Below are 20,942 nucleotides of genomic sequence, written 5' to 3' on the forward strand. Positions count from 1 at the left end.
TTTCTTTACCACTGAATTTAACCCAAGTGAAGCTTCAGATTTGTCCGATCCAGGTAAGGGAAAGATTAAATGAAGAGAAATAAGGTAGAGAGAGAAAGGAAAAGGGAGAAGGAAAAAGGAAGAAGAAAGAAAATGGTATAAAAGTAATTTTATACTAGATGGTCAAATTTTGACTTTTTGACCGGTCAATATGGTGACGTGGCGTGTTGACTTCGCGTTGACCGGTCATTTTTACCTGCAGTACACCAAAGTGGGAGGTCACCTATAAGTTCGTACATATTATTGAGACAAATTGAATGTTGTATACCAAAGTGTGAAATGAGACAAATGTTGTACACCATTGATGAAATTTACCCGAACTAATTCATATTCTAGATTAATTAGTTTAACGAAAACAATATCTACTAAACCACGTATATTATGGAATAGTGGAGAAAGATTATATCTATAAAGATTCTTCAATCGAAAATAAAAAAATTAAAGAGGATAAATGCACCGAAAAAATAGAACATAGTGAGCCAAATAAGAAATATATATACAACAATAGAGAAACAAAAATAAATAAGTAAATACTGGAATTTTGATTTCATTAAGGAATTCAGATATGAGTAATTACATCAGGGTGAATATACCTTCCCAATTAACACCACTTTAAACAGGTGCCTGTTGTGAAATTGAAATTGAACTCAAAATCCTTGTGAGAGATGGAAGAACCATATTAAAACATAATATGAAAACACTAAATAAGTGAATCAATTTTGAAGTAAAGTTAGTCTGCAAAAATAAAAATAAAAACTCTTAGATTATGCGAAAGACATCAAGAAATAAAAACAAATAAAACATTATCTCAGCAAAGAATTCACTCACTAAAAATAAAATCCTTGATTACTTGATGTCGTTTATTATTTATAGTAGATTAGAAATGTTTGATTTCATTAAGGATGGTAATTTAATAGATCGTTTGAAATTATTTGTGCATATCCTATATTATTTATTTTGTTTGTAAGGTAGATGTGTTTGGTTCCATCATATAATATAATTTAATATTATTATTTTTATACGCTAGTTAAATATGTGTTGATCTATTATATATACTTTTATTAAGGGATTATTCTTGAATTAATTAGACATTCTATCATTCCAAGATAATATCAATTGTCAAAAAAAAAAAAAAATGGTGCGAGAATCTATTAAAAATTTATATAATTTTTATAAATTTTAAAATTCTATTAAATTGATATATAAATCTTTTGTTTTTATAGTGTGCCACATAATATTTAGGAGCTTAATATTCTGTCACGTGTTAGTTTGTTTCCACCTTTTATATATATATATATATATATATATATAAAATAGATAGAATATTTCCAATATTAAAATTCTATTTTTTTTTTTATATACAACCATATATATGATTTGCCTATTATTTATGCTATTTTTTTTAGGGTTCACGTAGGTAAAACCCCTTCTTCTTTTCATTTTAATTAATTTTTTTTATTATATTAAAGTGTTTTTATAGAGTTCTTTTAAAGTGTTTTACTTGTTTAATATATATAAATACTTGTTTTTCTTCTTCCCCAAGCCGGAAGTATCAAATACTCAGTTCTCTTCGATTAGACTCTAGGTATTTTTATCTGCTAGCAAACAGATCTGCTTTCCCAAATCTCTCATGGCTCCCGAACCTAACAATAATGCTAGCGGCAGTGGCACTTCAAAGGAGGAGGCGACGGTGAAGGTGCCGTCCAAGGACCCTAAGAAGAAGGACGATAAGAAAGACGAGGATTTGGTGAGTTACTTTTCACAATACGAGGGGCAATTTTAGGAGATGATAGGGTTTTAGTTTTTACTCAGAATTTGTGTCGTGACTTTGTGGTATATGGCTGCGATAGATTCTTTCGGGTTTTGGAGACCTAGGGAGAATGGGTTAGGAAATTGATCTCTCGTGAAGTATTGGGGTTTTGTGTTTTGTGCATATATACGGTGCTATGTTGGTTTACATTATACCTATGTGCCTCTTTCTTCTGCAGTCAGATGAGGACATAGCGTTGAAGCAGCAATTGGAGCTGTATGTGGAACGGGTTCAGGATCCTGATACTGGATTGCAGAAGGTTGCTCTAGAGAGTATGAGGTAATTCAAATTATGTAAACTTTAATTATGTCATTGTTCTAAAATCTTCCATTTAACTGTGAATGACATGTCTTCAAGCATATGTTTTGCTTTTGTGCTTTGGGAATCATTGATTCCTGTGGAAGCTTGTTCTCGCCTATGGATGTCCTTCTTGAACCAAATTAGTAATAATTGTCATAACCAAAGAGGAATGAAAACGCAAAGATTTGAATTTTCCTTCTCATTGTTGTTTCCAGTGTAATTAAACGAATTAAGAGATTAACATATACATGTATTCAACTGTACTGGGTACCTATGTATTTTGTATGGCTAGAAAACAGGGCTTACCTGAAAATGACCATTTTGAAAACAATGAACTGTCAATTGTGAAGCTATACTTCTGACACTATGCCTGATATTTATGTATGACTATAATAGGGACTTGCACATATTTTTCATCTCACATTGCTCCTGAATGGTGGGAGAAAATGCAAAATTCCAACTGTTGGTGCATATTGAATGACTGTGGATTCTTGATATCATTATTACTGCGAGGTTTCATGGTGATCCTTTTTGCAGGCAGGAAATCCGAAGTGCTACAAGCTCAATGACTTCAGTTCCAAAGCCATTGAAATTTCTTCGACCACATTATGGAACTCTAAAGGCATATTATGATACAATGGTTGAATCAGAACTGAAGGTATGCATTGTGCTGGTGAATGTTGCCATTTATCATGTCAATTTATTGTGGCTAACTAAGTTTCGCTTTATAAATTGCAGAAATACTTGGCGGATATACTATCTGTTTTGGCGTTAACCATGTCTGCTGAGGGTGAAAGGGTATGCCCCATTTGTTAGGATTTTTAAGCTGATACTGTTTTCCCTTTGAGTGATTGGGCTTAGCAAGCATGCTCATACATGGTGTTGTCAAACTTTTGTGTCCCATAACCCTTTTCCTTTTTAAATGTTTTCTCATGCATATTGTATTGGGTAGAAAGAACTCCTAAATATTCTATTTTTCTGAAGCTCTTTTATATATTAAGTTATTAACTACTTCTGCGTTTGACGCGTCTTTCAGGAGAGTTTAAAGTACCGACTACTAGGCTCTGAAGGTGACATTGGATCCTGGGGCCACGAATATGTCAGGTGGGCTTTAACATATGCAGAGCATTGTGTTTAACGATCTGTATTTATATGTGAACAATGATTTACGGGCTGATTAGGCAGTTCAAATTATTGCTCACTTGGTTAGAATTTTGGGTTAAGTCTTACATCTGGGCGTGTTTTTTTAGTCTTGTTTATGCCCTCTTGTATCACCTTGGAACTTTATTGCTTGAGTTGTATCACTCATGTAGTTTAAGTGATTTCTTTTTGTTCTCATCATGCTTTCCATAATTTGCCCGTGCATATTAGAATCTATATAATACATCCACTTTTAAGATTCTTATATGCATTTTTAAAAGTTGATGATACATCACACCCAATTCAGGTTTTAGTTTTAGTAATATGATCTAATTGATGTCAGGAACTTGGCTGGAGAATGTGCCCAAGAGTATGTAAAACGACAGGTTAGAAAACTATCCTTTATAAATCGTCTCAAATTACATTGTAAATGTTGTTGGTAATGCTAACCATGATTATGACATGTTGAATTGTGGAATGATGGAAGCAGTTTCCTCATTTTCCATTCGCAGCTTAAATGATGTGCTGTTTTTTGTTTTTGTTATTTTATCTGGGCAAGTTACCCAAACTTTTTGATGTCTTTGTTAGCTTTGCTCTAAACAGTCTCAATATGCACATCTTTTATTACTGTACAGTCTCAATATATTTGTATTTTATTAGCTATACCATGACGCTCGATCTTCTTCTGTACTTGTTTGGAAAGTAAATGTATAATATTATATGATTTTTGATATTGTTTGCTGCCTATGATGTTACAGAGTGAGGAGACCGCAATTGATGATCTAATGGAACTTGTCACACAAATTGTTGCATTTCATATGAAGGTAAATGGAATTTTGGCATCAGCATGTCTCTACCTGTAATGAGAATCGGCACTTTGAGTCTGATGTAAAGCAGAAATTCTTGTTTTTTCTGTGATAAATCTCCAAATGCTATGCGTAATATAGGACGATTTCATGTCACTGTCAAAAAACATATTGGTTTGTGTATAATGGTTTGTGTTTTTGCAGCATAACGCTGAACCTGAAGCTGTTGACCTTTTAATGGAGGTAATGTGCAGTAGTATATACTTTATATTTTCATCTCGTGAAGTTTTATTTGCACTTATCTTTTTCTTCACTTTTCTAAGCTTAGAGGTCTTTGTCTCCAGGTGGAGGACCTTGATCTTTTGATTGATCACGTTGACAAGACAAATTTTAGGAGGACCTGCCTATACCTCACGAGTGCTGCAAGGTAACTGAAATTGGCTTAATATTGGAGAACCACTACAAAATATTCATCTTTATGCACATAGAATGCTAGAGCTGGCATTTTGAAAGTGTTTTCCCCATTTTACCTGTTTATACCAATTACAATGAAGCGGGAATGTATTTATTTCAATATTCAAAATATGTGAGAAACTCAACTTTAAAGTGTATGGTTGCGGAATCAAGTAATTTTCTTATAATCTAATTCACTTAATGTGCCTTTTGGTGCTTGATAAAAGGTACTTTTGGTTGACTGCTTGATGAAAGTAATGATGGATTATCTTTTTTATTTTTTATTTTAATTATGCTATTCTATCAATGATTCAAGATCAATGGCATTTGTCATCTGTAGTACTGATATTGGCATTCCATGTTGTGTTTGAATGCAGATATCTTCCTGGCCCAGATGATATGCTAGTTCTCGATATTGCGTACATGATATATTTGAAATATGAAGAATATTCAAATGCACTTCAGATTGCACTGTTACTGGATAACATGCAGGTTGGATCATTGTTCGAAACTCTTAATTTTAGCATCTCAACTTCTAAGAGAGCCAGATACATCAGCACTTGTTAAATTTGATCTGAATTTCATTGCTTTTTAATGATTAGACTTCTGGCAGTGTTCAACTTCTGAATGATTGATTCAAATAACACTATGATTCAAATAACACTATCTTTAAAAATGTTATTGTTTTTTTGTTTATTATTTCTAACAATTCAAATTTATTTGTTGCCAGTATGTGAGGCAAGTGTTTACAGTTTGTGATGACTTGCTGCGAAAGAAGCAATTCTGTTACATCGTTGCTCGACATGTAAGTTATGAATTTTTTAATGCATGTGTGAGTTTTATAGCAGCACATGTTATTCGGTTATCTTTCTGTTCGCTGAAGACTTCCACTCATGCAGGGTATTACTTTTGAGCTTGATGATGAAATGGCTGCAGAGGATGAGGATAGAGAAGCATTGCAGGATATCATCAACAACTCAAAGTTAAGTGAAGGTTATCTAACCCTTGCTCGGGATATTGAAGTCATGGAGCCCAAATCCCCTGAAGATATCTATAAGGTTTGAATATTAATGACGCAATTTGTACCTGGAAGCATATTTATTTGCAATCTCTTCAAGGTTTTTTATGCAACATCTGCTGATGTAGTTCAATGATACTTCTGTATGCCATTTTCGTGAATTTCCTGCTTAATTTTGTGTAGGCACATTTACTTGAAGGTCGGGCTAGTGCTGGTGCTAGTGTTGATTCTGCTAGACAAAATTTAGCTGCTACATTTGTCAATGCATTTGTAAATGCTGGATTTGGCCAGGTAAAGATTATCAAAGTTACATGGCAAGTGCCTTCACTAGTTTGTAGTTTATGTTGATATTGATTGTTGCATACATCACAGGATAAGTTGATGACCGTTCCATCAGACTCTTCTAGTGGTGGTTCTTCAGGAAATTGGCTTTTTAAGAACAAAGAACATGGAAAGGCCAGCGCTGCTGCAAGTCTGGTTTGTATTCATTTAACTTTCAAATCACTCATCTAAGGTGGTTTGCAGATTTCTCATATCTGTTACTCATGATAGGGTATGATCTTACTGTGGGATGTGGACTCTGGACTTGCTCAAATTGATAAATATTTCCATAGCAATGACAACCATGTTATAGCTGGTGCCCTACTAGGAGTTGGAATTGTCAATTGCAGTATAAAAAATGATTGTGATCCGGTGAGTTATTATGCATTTTGTGGAATTAGAACACAATAGAAAGCTACTTAATGCATCTTTACAACATAAATTTCTATTTTCCAGGCACTTGCTCTTCTGGGTGATTACATAGATAAAGAAGACTCATCTATCCGAATCGGGGCAATAATGGGTCTTGGAATTGCGTATGCTGGTTCTCAGAATGAGCAGGTATTTTTGCTTCTCCTTTTGTTAGACCGCTGGTATCTAAAATTGGAAGTTGTCATGGTACCATTTGAACTAAAAGCTCAAGCTGATAGTTAAAGGTCCACTCCATATTAATATCTGACAGACCCCCACACGCAAATGCCCACTGGGCTTGAAGCGTGCACAACAAAGGCCCATATTACCATGTCCTGCAATTAACTCAACAAATGGGGGTTGTCAGGAATCGAACCCTAGACCACTTGGTCACAGTGGCTCTGATACCATGTCATGGAACCAATTGAACTAAAAGCTCAAGCTGATAGTTAAAGGTCCACTCCATATTAATATCTGACAGAAGTAAGTGTATATTTTGCCTGTGCTTTTGTTAGATGCCTGATTACCAAAATTCGTTTGTGTATAGCTGAAATTCCTTTCTTGTATATAGAAACAAGGTGGGTGGTGTTTATTTTCTTGATTAAATATGTTCTTTTTCCCACTTGAAGTTAATTTGATGACATGATGTACAGATACGCAGCAGGTTGTCTCCTATACTCAATGATGCAAAAGCCCCTCTTGATGTAATTGCATTCACAGCAATCTCTTTGGGCCTGATTTATGTGGGATCCTGCAATGAAGAAGTAGCACAGGCTATTATATTTGCACTAATGGACCGAAGCGAGTCAGAATTGCAGGAGCCTCTTACTCGATTCTTGCCTCTTGGCCTTGGTCTTCTATACCTTGGGAAACAGGTACATTTGATCTGCTTGAATCTTAATGAATGTTTTGTTCACTCATTTATTTATTTATTTTGCTTCACTTTTCTCTGTATCAAGAGATACTATCCTAATATGGAATCTGTTCTTTGTTTAACAGGAAAGTGTAGAGGCAACAGCAGAAGTTTCAAAAACATTCAATGAGAAAATAAGAAAGTATTGTGATATGACACTGATGTCATGTGCCTATGCAGGGACTGGAAATGTTCTCAAGGTCTGGAATCAATGTCTCAGTTTTAAGCAAATGGTCACAAGCTTCTTTTTTTTGGTACTCATTGTTCAAAATTACTGATTCTATTGTAATATAGGTTCAAAATCTTCTTGGTCATTGTGCTCAACATCTTGAGAAAGGTGAAACACATCAAGGACCAGCCGTGCTTGGAATTGCAATGGTGGCAATGGCTGAGGAATTGGGGGTTGAAATGGCAATTCGTTCATTGGAACATCTTTTACAGTACGGGGAACAGAATATCCGTCGTGCGGTTCCTTTAGCTCTTGGTCTCCTCTGCATATCGAATCCAAAGGTATTAATCTTATAGTAGCTATTCATCTGCCCTTTCTATGTAGTAAACAAATTTCAGCAGGACGTTGCAATTTAGTTATGGGGTGGATGAGCAAAGAAATTTTATTATCTTAACGTTTTGGCAATTAAATTAAGAACTTGCTGCTTATTTTCTCATTTTTCTTTTAATCTTTAATCCACAAACATAAGCTGACAATTAACCAGGCTTACTAAATTGCATTCCAAATTGTATCACATTATTACAAATCCATCCCATTACAGCTTCAAGGATAAGAAATAGACTTTGTTGTTGTGATTATCTGACAATTTCATATTTTTGCATATTTTTGAAGAATAAGAAATGGACTTTGTTGTTTGGTGATACATTAAATTGTTTGTTTACTGAACTCTCCATCTACCAGGTCAATGTTATGGACACATTGAGCAGACTTAGCCACGATACAGATTCCGAAGTTGCAATGGTAAATGAGATTTGCTAGACTGTAACTTCATCATCCTAAAAAGTTGTAACTGTTACTCTCTAAAGGTTGCCAAATTTTTGTGAACACTGCAGGCTGCAGTTATGTCTTTAGGTTTGATAGGTGCAGGAACCAATAATGCTCGAATTGCTGGAATGCTTCGGAATCTTTCAAGCTATTACTACAAAGATGCCAGCCTTCTTTTCTGTGTAATGCTTCTCATATATTTATTTCTTGTGTATTTGCAATCATGCTTTTTAAGGTTTTACATGAGGTTGATTTGATATGCCCTTCTCAGGTGCGAATTGCTCAAGGTCTTGTACATTTGGGGAAAGGCTTGTTAACCCTTAATCCATATCATTCTGATCGTTTCTTGCTATCACCGTAAGTATTTTCTTCCAGTCTGTGTGATCATAGTTGTCAAATTGAGAATCGACTCGTGAATCAAAATCACCATTTGGTGAATGGTGACTCATGAATTGAAACAAATCGTTAGATTCGGTTCAAATTCAATAATATTATAAAAAATAAAATATGTATCACCTTCAAGAGCAATTTCATATTACATATATAATTTTTTATGGAATATGTATCACCATCTGCGCCGAAACTCTCCAGATTCCATCATTAATATTTAATACGATAACACAATATTTCTATTGTTGCGGAATTTTAATCAGTGTCGAGACTCCAGATTTCGCCATCAATTGTATTGTGTTATCGTATTAAACATTAATGGTGGAATTTTCACCTTTTCCAAAATTCAGTAGACTTGCCCGATACACACGAGACAGCACCGATCAGGCGCTACGGCATAGAGTCTTGATTGAGTTCAATTCTTCTTATAAAGAGGGATCGAAACCCAGCCGGCTCAACTTGTACGAGTTTGATAACAGTGTCTGAAATATTAACCTTCTTATGATCTGAACCATTAGAATGTAAACTATTTAGCAGTTAAACTTCATTCGGTTCTTCCCTTGTAGGACGGCTCTTGCTGGTCTGGTAACTATGCTTCATGCATGTCTTGATATGAAGGCTATCATCTTGGGGAAATATCATTATGTTCTTTACTTCCTAGTATTAGCAATGCAGGTTTGTTCCTGACTTGAAACTCGTTCTGTTTTATGGCAACCTGTATATAGATGCACTAATTCTCCTGTCTGCCGTGTTATATTTTGGGGTTACAGCCACGAATGTTGTTGACTGTGGATGAGAATCTTAAACCTTTATCAATACCAGTTCGTGTTGGACAAGCTGTTGATGTCGTCGGTCAGGCAGGTCGGCCCAAGACTATTACTGGTTTTCAGACCCATTCAACACCAGTACTTTTGGCTGCTGGTGATCGAGCCGAGCTGGCTACAGAGAAGTGAGAACTTCCCCCTTGAAGTGTTATCAGGACCTTACCTTAGTTTTCCTTTTGTCTGTGCACATTTTAACAGTCACGTTTCTCGTGCAGGTACATTCCTCTTTCGCCCATTCTTGAAGGCTTTGTCATCTTGAAAGACAATCCAGATTACAGGGAAGATAATTAGTCTTTGAATGCGGCGCAAAAATGGGACTTGTCCGGTTGCTGATAGGTCAGGCCGAGGCACAGGAAATCAAAATTTTGTTTGGGATTTTGGGCATGGTTGTACACAGATGTAGGCCAAATCTAATGTTATTTTTACTTCCATCCTATGGTTCCAAACACTAGACCAAGATGGCCACCAAAAAGTAGAAGAGGTTGAAGACCTGAAAGCTGATGAATTGAAGTTCTTTAATTAATGTATATCAGATATGGTGGCCCTTGACATTTGCATGATTTAAATGAAATGCAGCATATGTATTTTTTCTCTTTCTTTCTTTCTCGGTAGGGCTTTTTGATTTTCAACGTGTTTCTTGTTCTTTTGTCCCAAAATATAGGGCGTGCCTTATTACAGAACTTCAAGTTTCTTCTTTTGTCCAACTGTTTAAGTTTGCCTGAGAAGTAGAAGAATATAAAATTATGCTTTTTAAGACTTTTCATAGACTTCCAGTTTTGTAGTCCAACCGGTTCACCAATAATCATTATTGCTTTGAACCTTTAGAAGCCTTTATTTAAGGTAGAATACGCCGAGGTGGGCTTTGTCCTTCATAAGTGTATTTTCTGCATCTTCGAATTTGTTGAGACTGTCTTTATGTTTAAAACGTCCGGTTATAAAGAAAATTTGCAAGCATGCTGTAGATTTTTTTGTATCAAAATCTCAAATTGTGTAAAAATCTATGTCGAAATTTATCTTGCAAGTGATAATTAATTAAATGAAACATATAAATGTAAAGATTGATAAAGATTAACAAGATGTTGGAAGATTTAATTTAGCTTGAAGAGTAAGTATTTACAAAAAGAAATAATAAAGTGTTGATGTAAAACTTAAGTTGATGCAAGCTAAAGTGTTGAAGTATTCGATATCAGGTCGATGTTAAGGTGAGGTAAAAGATTTTTGAAATCTAACGTTATTGGATTAAGACTTTTGAGCCTGTTTCGATGGATTAGTTTGATTATTGGATTTGTTGAGATTTACAAATATTGTCAACTTTGGTTATAATTATACTGCTTGTAAGAAATTGAATGAGAGATAAATAAAAGGACAGGAAAATGGAAACATCCGATTTTATTTCTATTTATAGTTGTAGGAAATAACTGCATCCTCGGAGTTGCAGAAAAAAATCAGCGCTTATTATTCTACTCCACTCCTATAATTGCCGTAGCTTCTCCATTTTCCCATACTCTCTCTCTCACTTTTATCCATAATTTTCTCTTTCTCTAGATCTTTGGTCTTTTTTCCACTCCACTCCATTTTCTTTTTCTTTTTATTTTGTATAATGAAATAAAAATAATTTCGAACTTGAAAATTATTGAAAAAAAAAGAAAATTACACATACTTTTGGATAAAAATACTTTTGGATTTCCAATGTCCTGTGTTAGAGATAACAAAATTTGCTCATTCACCGTTAGATCTAGACTTATTAGAATCCTAAGGTGGAGATTCAAAACATCATGAGGCTTAGATTTAATAAGTCTATATTCAATTGCTCATTGAGAAGGTACATGTGAAAATTTCTGATAAATATCATTTATTTTATCTCTGTGATAATTGGACAATTATTTTTCAATTTTGTTTGGGATTCTGAGCATGGTTGTACAGAGATGTAGGCCAAATCTAATGTTATTTTTACTTCCATCCTATGTTTCCAAACACTAGACCAAGATGGCCACCAAAAAGAAGAAGAGGTTGAAGGCATGAAAGCTGATGAATTGTAGTTCTGTAATGAAATGTAAATATCAGATATAGTCCCAAATTATATGAAATGCAACATATGTATTGATTTAACTTCAATATGTATTGTTTCACAAATTTTTCTTCTTTCTTTTGAGGTAGGACTCGTTGATTTCTAAATACGCTTTGAGAAGAGGTAATTTTTTCTTTTTGAAAAAAAAGTCATATTACATGCAAAAAGGCGAGTGGTCAAAATCTTCTCCATTTGAGAAAAAATAAGGAGCGTGTTATGTTAATTTTAGAGAATTAAATTATCTAATGGACTGTCTTAAATTTAAATAGACCTGCATGTGGGGCCTTCTTCCTCTCATTCTCACGATTAACCGATGTCGCCTTTTCATGCTATTTATTAACTTTGATCCTCATATAGAAAACTATTACAAGCAAGTAATTGTGGGTCTATTGAATAAGATAAGGGACCAAGATGAAAATGAAGAATGTGACATGCTTCAAATCCATGAAGATGGAAGAAGATGCAGAAGGGGTGGATGATTGAAGTTGATGCTCGTTTTTGTTATTGGGTTTGTTTGTGGGATTTTGATTAGTTGAAAAGAGTATGTTAATGTGAAAGCAGATGGATTTAGACAGAGTTTGTTGTAAGATTTAGGTAATCTTGTATGTTGAATTATTATGAAGCTACGACAAGAGGAAGTGTTTGTTCATTTGGAAGAACCACGTTGATAGTTGAAGTTCAGAAGTTAGGGGTTTAATTCGTTAAGATCGATTTAGTCATTTCATCTTTTGCGTTTTATTTTTATTTTTTTTTTCAACTAATTATCCTATTTTTTTATTTTTTTCAACCGATAAAATTGTAATTGACAGGTGGCAGCGCGTGTTATTCACTCAAAACTCTTTTTCGAATCTGTCGGATTGGAGAGGTAAGTAATTCGAAAAATGAATGTTGGGGGTTAGTTGTCACAAGTCTAAGTCTGAAAAGTCAGTTGTATTGGGACAACTTGGGGGGCTAGAAAGGTATTAAGTCTATTATAAATATTGAAAATATTAAATGATACGTCTCTTTGATAAATACGAAAAATAAGTACTAAATTTAAAAATATTAGTTGATAAATGTTCAACTTAAAATTTTTAGTTAATTTTTTTTGACTTACTAGATTAAGTGATTTGTGACTTAATGAAATATTTAATTTGTATTATCAAACAAGTTTAAAATCAATAAACACTTAAAGTATTAATTTTAAGTGCTGAAAGCTGTTATAAAATATAGCATGAGATTGTAATAGAATGTTCGGTCATAAACGCCATTTAGGGACCGAATTTTGAGCTTTTAACGACGGAATACATCGATGGATAAGTAGGCAGTTGGTAAAATCATCATCATTATTTATTTATTTATTTATTTTTTTTTATGATAGGTCGTAAATAATATGACCATGTGTTTGGTTGCAAAACTCGATCGCTAAGTGTAGCGATTGGTTTTAGCAACCACATGCCATCACTAACTTGCAAATAAGAGCTATACGCTGAAGACAACTTATTCACATGTTATTACTAGAAAACCGAAAAATAGAACAAACATATTGAAATACAAAATTTTAACGCTGAATAAAATTTGGTCTAGATGAAATTTTTTGAAAATGCATTTCTATTTCAAATGAGTTAAAAATTACTCTTATACAAAATTATTAGAATATTTTTTTTAATTAATTCATTTTTAATGAAAGATTAATCTTATGAAATATTAATTACAATTTACGAATTAATAATTACTGTAGATTAATTCTATTTAATTCAAGATTTAGTTAGAATAACCAGATTAAATTAACTGCAAGACACGTATAGATATTGTTCTGTTTTTCTGTTGTTTTCCTTTTTCTTCAAGGCGGGAAAATATCAAATATTCCCAGTTTTCTGTTATTTTTCTGTTTCTCCAAGCGGGAAATATCAAATACTTCCAGTTTTCTTCAAAGCTTTCCCAGTAAACTCTCATGGCTCCCCAAACTAACAACAATGCTAGCGGCAGTGGCACCTCAAAGGAGGAGGCGACGGTGAAGGTGCCGTACAAGGACCCAAAGAAGAAGGACGACAAGAAGAATGAGGATTTGGTGAGTTAATTTTCACAATACGAGGGGCAATTTTAGGAGATGATAGGATTTTAGCGATATTTTTACTCGGAATTTGGGTCGTGACTTTGTGGTATCTGGCTGTGATAGATTCTTTCGGGTTTTGGAGACCTAGGGAAATTGATCTCTCCTGAAGTATTGGGGTTTTGTGTTTTGTGCATATATATGGTGCTATGTTGGTTTACATTATATATATGGTGCTCTTTCATCTGCAGTCAGATGAGGACATCGCATTGAAGCAGCAGTTGGAGTTGCACGTGGAAAGGGTTCAGGATCCTGATCCTAGATTGCAGAAGGTTGCTCTAGAGAGTTTGAGGTAATTCAAACATGTAAAGTTTAAGCATCTCATTGTTCTAAAATCTTCAAGGTTTCATGGTGATTCTTTTTTGTAGGCAGGAAATCCAAAGTGCTACAAGCTCAATGACTTCAGTTCCAAAGCCGTTGAAATTTCTCCGCCCATATTATGGAACTCTAAAGGCATATTATGATACAATGGTTGAATCAGAACTGAAGGTATGTATTGTGCTGGAGAATGTCGCCATTTATCATGTCACTTTATTTCCGCTAACCAAGTTTTTCTTTCTAAATTGCAGAAATACTTGGCGGATATACTGTCTGTTTTGGCATTAACCATGTCTGCTGAGGGAGAAAGGGTATGCCCCATTATTTAGGAATTTTAAGCTGATACTATTTTCCCTTTGAGTGATTGGGCTTAGCAAGCATGCTCATACATGGTGTTGTCAAACTTTGTGTCCCATAACCATTTTCCTTTTTCATTGTCATGTTTTCTCTGCATATTGTATTGGGTAGAAAGAATTTCTAAATATTCTATTTTCTCTGTGTATATGTGAATCTCAAGCTCTTTTATATTAAGTAATCACTTCCTTGTGTGACGAGTCTTTCAGGAGAGTTTGAAGTACAGACTATTAGGCTCTGAAGGTGACATTGGATCCTGGGGCCACGAATATGTCAGGTTGGCTTTAACATATGCAGAGCATTGTATTTAACAGCCCGAGTAATAATATTGAACAATGATTTACGGGCTGGTTAGGCAGTTCAATTATTTCTCACTTGGTTAGAATTTGGGTTAAGTCTTACATCTGGGCTTGTTTTTTGGTCCTCTTTTATACTCTTTTGTATCACCTTGGAACTTTATTGCTCGAGTTGTATTATCACTCATGTAGTTCACGTGATTTTTTTGTTCTCATCATGCTTTCCACAATTTGCCAGTATATAGTAGCATCTCTATAATATGTCCACTTTTAGGATTCTTATATTCAGTTTTTAAAGTTGATGATACATCACACCCAATTCAGGTTTTAGTTTTAGTAATATGATCTAATTGATGTCAGGAACTTGGCTGGAGAATGTGTCCAAGAGTATGAAAAACTAGAGGTTCGAAATCTATCCTTTATAAATGATCTCAAAGTACATTGTAAATGTTGTTGGTAATTCTTACAATGATTATGACATGTTGAATTGTGGAATGATGGAAGCAGTTTCCTCCTCATATTCCATTCTCAGCTTAAATGATGTGCTGTTTTTTTTTTTAATCTGAGCAAGTTACCCAAACTTTTTGATGTCTTCGTTAGCTCTAAACAGTCTCATATGCACATCTTTTTTTTTTTTTTTTTTTTTTTACTTGATGATTCCATATATATTTGTATTTTAGTAGCTATATCATGATGCTTAATCTTCTTCTGTACTTGTTTGGAAAGTAAATGTATAATATTATCCAACTTTTGTTGGTGTTTGCTGCCTATGATGTTACAGGAGCCTGATGATCTAATGGAACTTATCATACAAATTATTGCATTTCATATGCAGGTAAATTAAATTTTGGCATCAGCATGTCTCTATCTGTAATGAGAATCGGCACTTTGAGTCTGATGTAAAGCAGAAATTCTTTTTTTTTTTTATGTGATAAAATCTCCAAATGCTATGCAGAATATATACAACCATTTCATGTCACTGTCAACAAACATATTGGTTTGTGTTTTTGCAGCATAACGCTGAACCTGAAGCTGTTGACCTTTTAATGGAGGTAATGTGCAGTAGTATTTACTTTATATTTTCATCTATTAAAGTTTTATTTGCGCTTATCTTTTTCTTCGTTTTTTTAAGCTTTAGAGGTCTTTGACTCCAGGTGCGGTACCTTCATCTTTTGTTTGATCGTATTGACACGACAAATTTCAGGAAGACCTGCCTATACCTCACGAGTGCTGCAAGGTAGCTGAAATTGGCTTAATGTTGGTGAACTGACTAAAAACATTCATCTTTGTGCACTTAGAATGCTATAACTGGCATTTCGAAAGTGGTTTTCCCATTTTACCTCTTTATACTAATTAAAATGAAGTTGGCATGTATTTATTTCAATATTCAAAATATGTGGAAAGCTCAATTTTAAAGTGTATGGTTGTGGAATAAAGTAATATTCTTATAATCTAGTTCACTTAATGGGCCTTTTGGGGCTTGATAAAAGGCACGTTTGATTGACTGCTTGATAAAAGTAATGATGGATTATCTTTTTCTTTTTTTAATTATGTTATTCTATCAAGGATTCAAGATCAATGCGCATTTGTTATCTGTATTACTGATATTGACATTTTATGCTGTGATTGAATGCAGATATCGTCCTGGCATAGATGATATGGTACTTCTTGATATTGCGTACATGACATATCTGAAATATGAAGAATATTCAAATGCCCTTCAGATTGCGCTGTTCTTTGAAAACATGCAGGTTGGATCATTGTTGGAAACTCTTAATTTTAGCATCTCAACATCATTACTTGTAAAATTTGATCTGAATTTCATTGCTTTTTAATGATATAGACTTCTGGCAGTGTTCAACTTCTGAATGATTGATTCAAATAACACCAGCCTTAAAAATGTAATTGTTTTTTTGCTTACTGTTTCTAACAATTCAAACTTATTTGTTGCAAGTATGTGCGGCAAGTTTTTATAGATTGTGATGACTTGCTGCGAAAGAAGCAGCTCTGTTACATCGTTGCTCGGCATGTAAGTTATTAATTTTTTAAGATGCATGTGTGAGTTTTATAGCAGCACATGTTATTAGGTTATCTTTCTGTTCGCTGAAGACTTCCACTCATGCAGGGTATTACCTTTGAGCTTGATGATGATATGGTTGAAGAGGATGAGGATAGAGAAGTATTGCAGGATATCATCAACAACTCAAGGTTAAGTGAAGGTTATCTAACCCTTGCTCGGGATATTGAAGTCATGGAGCCCAAATCTCCTGAAGATATCTACAAGGTTTGAATATTAATGACGCAATTTATACTGGAAGCATATTTAATTGCAATCTCTTCAAGGTTTTTTATACAACATCCGTTGATGTAGTTCAATGATACTTCTGTTAGCTTTGTCATTTTCATGAATTTCCTGCTTAATTTTGTGCAGGCACATCTGCTTGAAGGTCGGGCTAGTGCTGGTGCTAGTGTTGATTCTGCTAGACAAAATTTGGCTGCTACATTTGTCAATGCATTTGTAAATGCTGGATTTGGCCAGGTAGAATATTATCAAAGTTACATGGGAAGTGCCTTCACTAGTTTGTAGTTTATGTTGATATTGATTGTTGCATACATCACAGGATAAGTTGATGATCGTTCCATCAGAATCTTCTAGTGGTGGTTCTTCAGGAAATTGGCTTTTTAAGAACAAAGAACATGGAAAGACCAGCGCTGCTGCAAGTCTGGTTTGTATTCATTTAACTTTTAAATCACTCATCTAAGATGGTTTGCAGATTTCTAACATCTGTTATTCATGACAGGGTATGATCTTACTGTGGGATATTGACTCTGGAGTTTCTCAAATTGATAAATATTTCCATAGCAATGACAACCATGTTATAGCTGGTGCCCTACTAGCAGTTGGAATTGTCAATTGCAGTATAAAAAATGATTGTGATCCGGTGAGTTATTCTGCTTTCTGTGGAATGAGAACATAATAGATAGGTACTTAATGTATCTTTACAACATATATTTCTATTTTCCAGGCACTTGCTCTTCTGGATGATTACATAGATGAAGAAGACTCGTCCATCCGAATCGGGGCAATAATGGGTCTTGGAATTGCATATGCTGGTTCTGAGAATGAGCAGGTATTTTTGCTTCTCCTTTAGTTAGACGGCTGGTATCTAAAATTGGAAGTAAGTGTATTTTTGGCTGTGCTTTTGTTAGATGCCTGATTACCAAAATTCGTTAGTGTATAGCTGAAATGCCTTTCTTGTAAATAGAAGAAAGGTGGGTGGTTTGTATTTTCTTTATTAAATATGTTTTCTTTTTCCAGTTGAAGTTAATTTGTTGACATGATGTACAGATATGCAGCAGGTTGTCTCATATACTCAATGATGCAAAAAGCCCCCTTGATGTAGTTGCATTCACAGCAATCTCTTTGGGCCTGATTTATGTGGCATCCTGCAACGAAGAAGTAGCACACACTATTATATTTGCAATAATGTGCCGAACCGAGTCACAATTGCAGGAGCCTCTTACTCGATTCTTGCCTCTTGGCTTGGGTCTTCTATACCTTGGGAAACAGGTATCTTTGATCTGCTTGTATCTTAATGAATGTTTTGTTTACTCATTTGTTTATTTATTTATTTTGCTTCACTTTTCTCTGTATCAAGAGATACCATGCTAATATGGAATCTGTTCTTTGTTTAACAGGAAAGTATAGCGGCAACAGCAGAAGTTTCAGAAAGATTCAATGAGAAAATAAGAAACTATTGTGATATGACACTGCTGTCATGTGCCTATGCAGGGACTGGAGATGTTCTCGAGGTCTGCAATCAATGTCTATCAGTTTTAAACAAATGGTCACAAATTTTTTTTGGTAGTCATTGTTCAAAGTTACTGATTCCATTGTAATATAGGTTCAAAATCTTCTTAGTCATTGCGGTCTACATCTTGAGAAAGGTGAAACATATCAAGGACCAGCTGTGCTTGGAATTGCAATGGCGGCAATGGCTGAGGAATTGGGGGTTGAAATGGCAATTCGTTCAATGGGACATCTTTTACAGTATGGGGAACAGAATATACGTCGTGCGGTTCCTTTAGCTCTTGGTCTCCTCTGCATATCGAATCCAAAGGTACAAATCGTATTGTAGCTATCAAACGTCTTCCCGTTCTATCTAATAAACAATTTCAACGGGCAGTTGCAATTGAGCAGAGAAATTATATTAGTTTAAAGCTTTGGCAATGAAATTAAGAACTCTGGTGTCTTATCTTCTTACTTCCTCATTTTGCTTTTAATCTCTAGTCCACATATGTAAGCTGACAATTTAACCAGGTTTCTGAAGATTGTATCAGATGATTGCAAATCCATCCCATTACATTGCTTTAAGGATAAGTGATAGGGACTTTGTTGTTTGGTGATACATTAAATTATTTGCTTACTGAACTCTCTCCATCTACCAGGTTGATGTTATGAACACGTTGAGCAGACTTAGCCACGACACAGATTCCGAAGTGGCAATGGTAAATGAGATTTGCTAGACTAATAACTTTATCATCCTAAAAAGTTTTAACTGTTGCTCTCTAAAGGTTGCCAAATTTGTGTGAATACTGCAGGCTGCAGTTATGTCCTTAGGTTTGATAGGTGCAGGAACCAATAATGCTCGAATCGCTAGAATGCTTCGGAACCTTTCAAGCTATTACTACAGAGATGCCAGCCTTCTTTTCTGTGTAATGCTTCTCATATGTTTATTTCTTGTGTATTTGCAATCATGCTTTGAGGTTTTGATTTGATATGTCCTTCTCAGGTGCGAATTGCTCAAGGTCTTGTATATTTGGGGAAAGGCTTGTTAACTCTTAATCCATATCATTCTGATCGTTTCTTGCTATCACCGTAAGTACTTTCTTCCAGTCTCTGAAATTGTAGTTGTCAATCAAATCGAATATTAAGATTCGGTTCAAATTCATATGTTATAAAAAAATAAAATGTGTATCAGTCTCTGGATCTATATCTTTTCTTCCCCTGTAGGACGGCTCTTGCCGGTCTGGTAATTATGCTTCATGCATGTCTTCAAATGAAAGCTATCATCTTGGGGAAATATCATTTTGTTCTCTACTTCCTAGTGTTAGCAATGCAGGTATGTTCCAGACTGGAAACTCGGTTCTGTTTTATGTGCAACCTTGTTTTGTTTATAGATGCACTAATTTTCTCCTGTCTGTCCTGTTATTTTGTGGCGTTACAGCCACGAATGTTGTTGACTGTGGATGAGAATCTTGAACCTTTATCGATACCAGTTCGTGTCGGAAAAGCTGTTGATGTAGTCGCTCAGGCAGGTCGACCCAAGACTATCACTGGTTTTCAGACCCACTTAACACCAGTAATATTGGGTGCTGGTGAACGAGCCGAGCTGGCTACAGAGAAGTGAGAACTTCCCCCTTGAAGTGCTATCAGGACCTTAGTTTTCTTTTTGTCTGTACACATTTTAACAGTCGTGTTTCTCGTGCAGGTATATTCCTCTTTCGCCCATTCTTGAAGGCTTTGTCATCTTGAGAGATAATCCAGATTACAGGGAAGATAATTAATCTTTGAATGCGGCTCTAAAGTGGGACTTGCCCGGTTGCTGATAGGTCATCAATGCCTAATATCTTGAGGCACGGGAAATCAAAATTTTGTACAGTATTTTCGGCATGGTTATACAGGCTAAATGTAATGTTCCAAACACTAGAACAAGACAGCCACCAAAAAGTAGAAGAGGTTGAAGACATGAAAGCTGATAAATTGTAGTTCTGTAATGAAATGTAATATCAGATATGGTGGCCGTTACTTTTAGTTAACCATTGAGAAAACATGGGTGAAACGTTAACCGAAAAATTTAATAAACAATTGACTGTCCCGAACTTGGATGCAATTGTAGTAATCCTCAGTTTCTTTATAGGTGTTTTGTGTTGTGACTTTTTCTTAATTCTTAGAATTTGATTGAATTCACATTATAAGCCTCTTGATCTTTTCAACTTTTATATATATCATAATTGGTTAAAAATATGTCAGCTATTTCAATATTTAAACTTTTAGAAATATACTTAAGTTAAAGCCACGTGGCATGACAAGAATTTGGTAATGCACAAATGAACAATTCTTGTAACATGGTGTAGCTAAACCACAGCTTTTTCTTACCACTTAAAAGAGAAAATCACATCTTAATCAACTCAAGAAAACAAACTTTCTTTGGGAATACAGGGTAGATTTCATCTATGGTGTACAACCTTTGCCCTATTTCACACTTTGGTGTACAACCATCAATTTGTCTCACTAATATGTACGAACTTAGGAGTGACCTCCCACTATGGTATATAGCCGGTGAAAATGACCGGTCAACACCAGTCAACGCGCCACGTCATCCTTTTTTCAT

At 34.8% G+C, this 20,942-nt stretch overlaps 2 protein-coding genes across 2 annotated transcripts; both read left to right on the forward strand.

The window, feature by feature from the left end:
- Nucleotides 1-1,559: 1,559 nt before the first annotated feature.
- On the forward strand, nt 1,560-10,012 carry LOC136229002 (26S proteasome non-ATPase regulatory subunit 2 homolog A). Its single transcript, XM_066017536.1, has 25 exons — nt 1,560-1,786; nt 2,028-2,128; nt 2,687-2,807; nt 2,888-2,947; nt 3,186-3,253; nt 3,633-3,675; nt 4,048-4,113; nt 4,300-4,338; nt 4,440-4,522; nt 4,926-5,040; nt 5,279-5,353; nt 5,448-5,606; nt 5,750-5,857; nt 5,939-6,043; nt 6,119-6,259; nt 6,344-6,448; nt 6,952-7,173; nt 7,298-7,411; nt 7,506-7,721; nt 8,122-8,181; nt 8,274-8,387; nt 8,477-8,562; nt 9,162-9,270; nt 9,366-9,544; nt 9,635-10,012. Exons 1-25 carry the CDS (start codon nt 1,670-1,672, stop codon nt 9,708-9,710), a joined length of 2,682 nt encoding a protein of 893 aa, XP_065873608.1. The 5' UTR covers nt 1,560-1,669; the 3' UTR covers nt 9,711-10,012.
- Nucleotides 10,013-13,397: 3,385 nt separating this feature from the next.
- On the forward strand, nt 13,398-20,566 carry LOC136230112 (26S proteasome non-ATPase regulatory subunit 2 homolog A-like). Its single transcript, XM_066019050.1, has 25 exons — nt 13,398-13,537; nt 13,771-13,871; nt 13,948-14,068; nt 14,149-14,208; nt 14,461-14,528; nt 14,908-14,950; nt 15,329-15,382; nt 15,561-15,599; nt 15,702-15,784; nt 16,184-16,298; nt 16,502-16,576; nt 16,673-16,831; nt 16,979-17,086; nt 17,169-17,273; nt 17,349-17,489; nt 17,574-17,678; nt 17,897-18,118; nt 18,247-18,360; nt 18,453-18,668; nt 18,997-19,056; nt 19,150-19,263; nt 19,341-19,426; nt 19,562-19,670; nt 19,776-19,954; nt 20,040-20,566. The coding sequence occupies exons 1-25, from the start codon at nt 13,421-13,423 to the stop codon at nt 20,113-20,115; spliced, it is 2,670 nt and encodes an 889-aa protein (XP_065875122.1). The 5' UTR covers nt 13,398-13,420; the 3' UTR covers nt 20,116-20,566.
- The last annotated feature ends 376 nt before the right edge of the window (nt 20,567-20,942 follow it).

The sequence above is a fragment of the Euphorbia lathyris genome, chromosome 5 (genome assembly GCF_963576675.1).
Source record: "Euphorbia lathyris chromosome 5, ddEupLath1.1, whole genome shotgun sequence".
NCBI lineage: Eukaryota > Viridiplantae > Streptophyta > Magnoliopsida > Malpighiales > Euphorbiaceae > Euphorbia > Euphorbia lathyris.

What these genes read in the sequence shown, in the direction of transcription:
- LOC136229002 (XM_066017536.1), top strand. Translation starts at nt 1,670, where the DNA reads ATGGCTCCCGAACCTAACAATAATGCTAGCGGCAGTGGCACTTCAAAG. An exon ending in ATAAGAAAGACGAGGATTTG is followed by an intron (nt 1,787 to 2,027) that starts GTGAGTTACTTT and finishes TTTCTTCTGCAG; the next exon opens with TCAGATGAGGACATAGCGTT. An exon ending in GTTACATCGTTGCTCGACAT is followed by an intron (nt 5,354 to 5,447) that starts GTAAGTTATGAA and finishes CCACTCATGCAG; the next exon opens with GGTATTACTTTTGAGCTTGA.
- LOC136230112 (XM_066019050.1), top strand. Translation starts at nt 13,421, where the DNA reads ATGGCTCCCCAAACTAACAACAATGCTAGCGGCAGTGGCACCTCAAAG. An exon ending in CAGATTCCGAAGTGGCAATG is followed by an intron (nt 19,057 to 19,149) that starts GTAAATGAGATT and finishes TGAATACTGCAG; the next exon opens with GCTGCAGTTATGTCCTTAGG. An exon ending in GATCGTTTCTTGCTATCACC is followed by an intron (nt 19,427 to 19,561) that starts GTAAGTACTTTC and finishes CTTCCCCTGTAG; the next exon opens with GACGGCTCTTGCCGGTCTGG.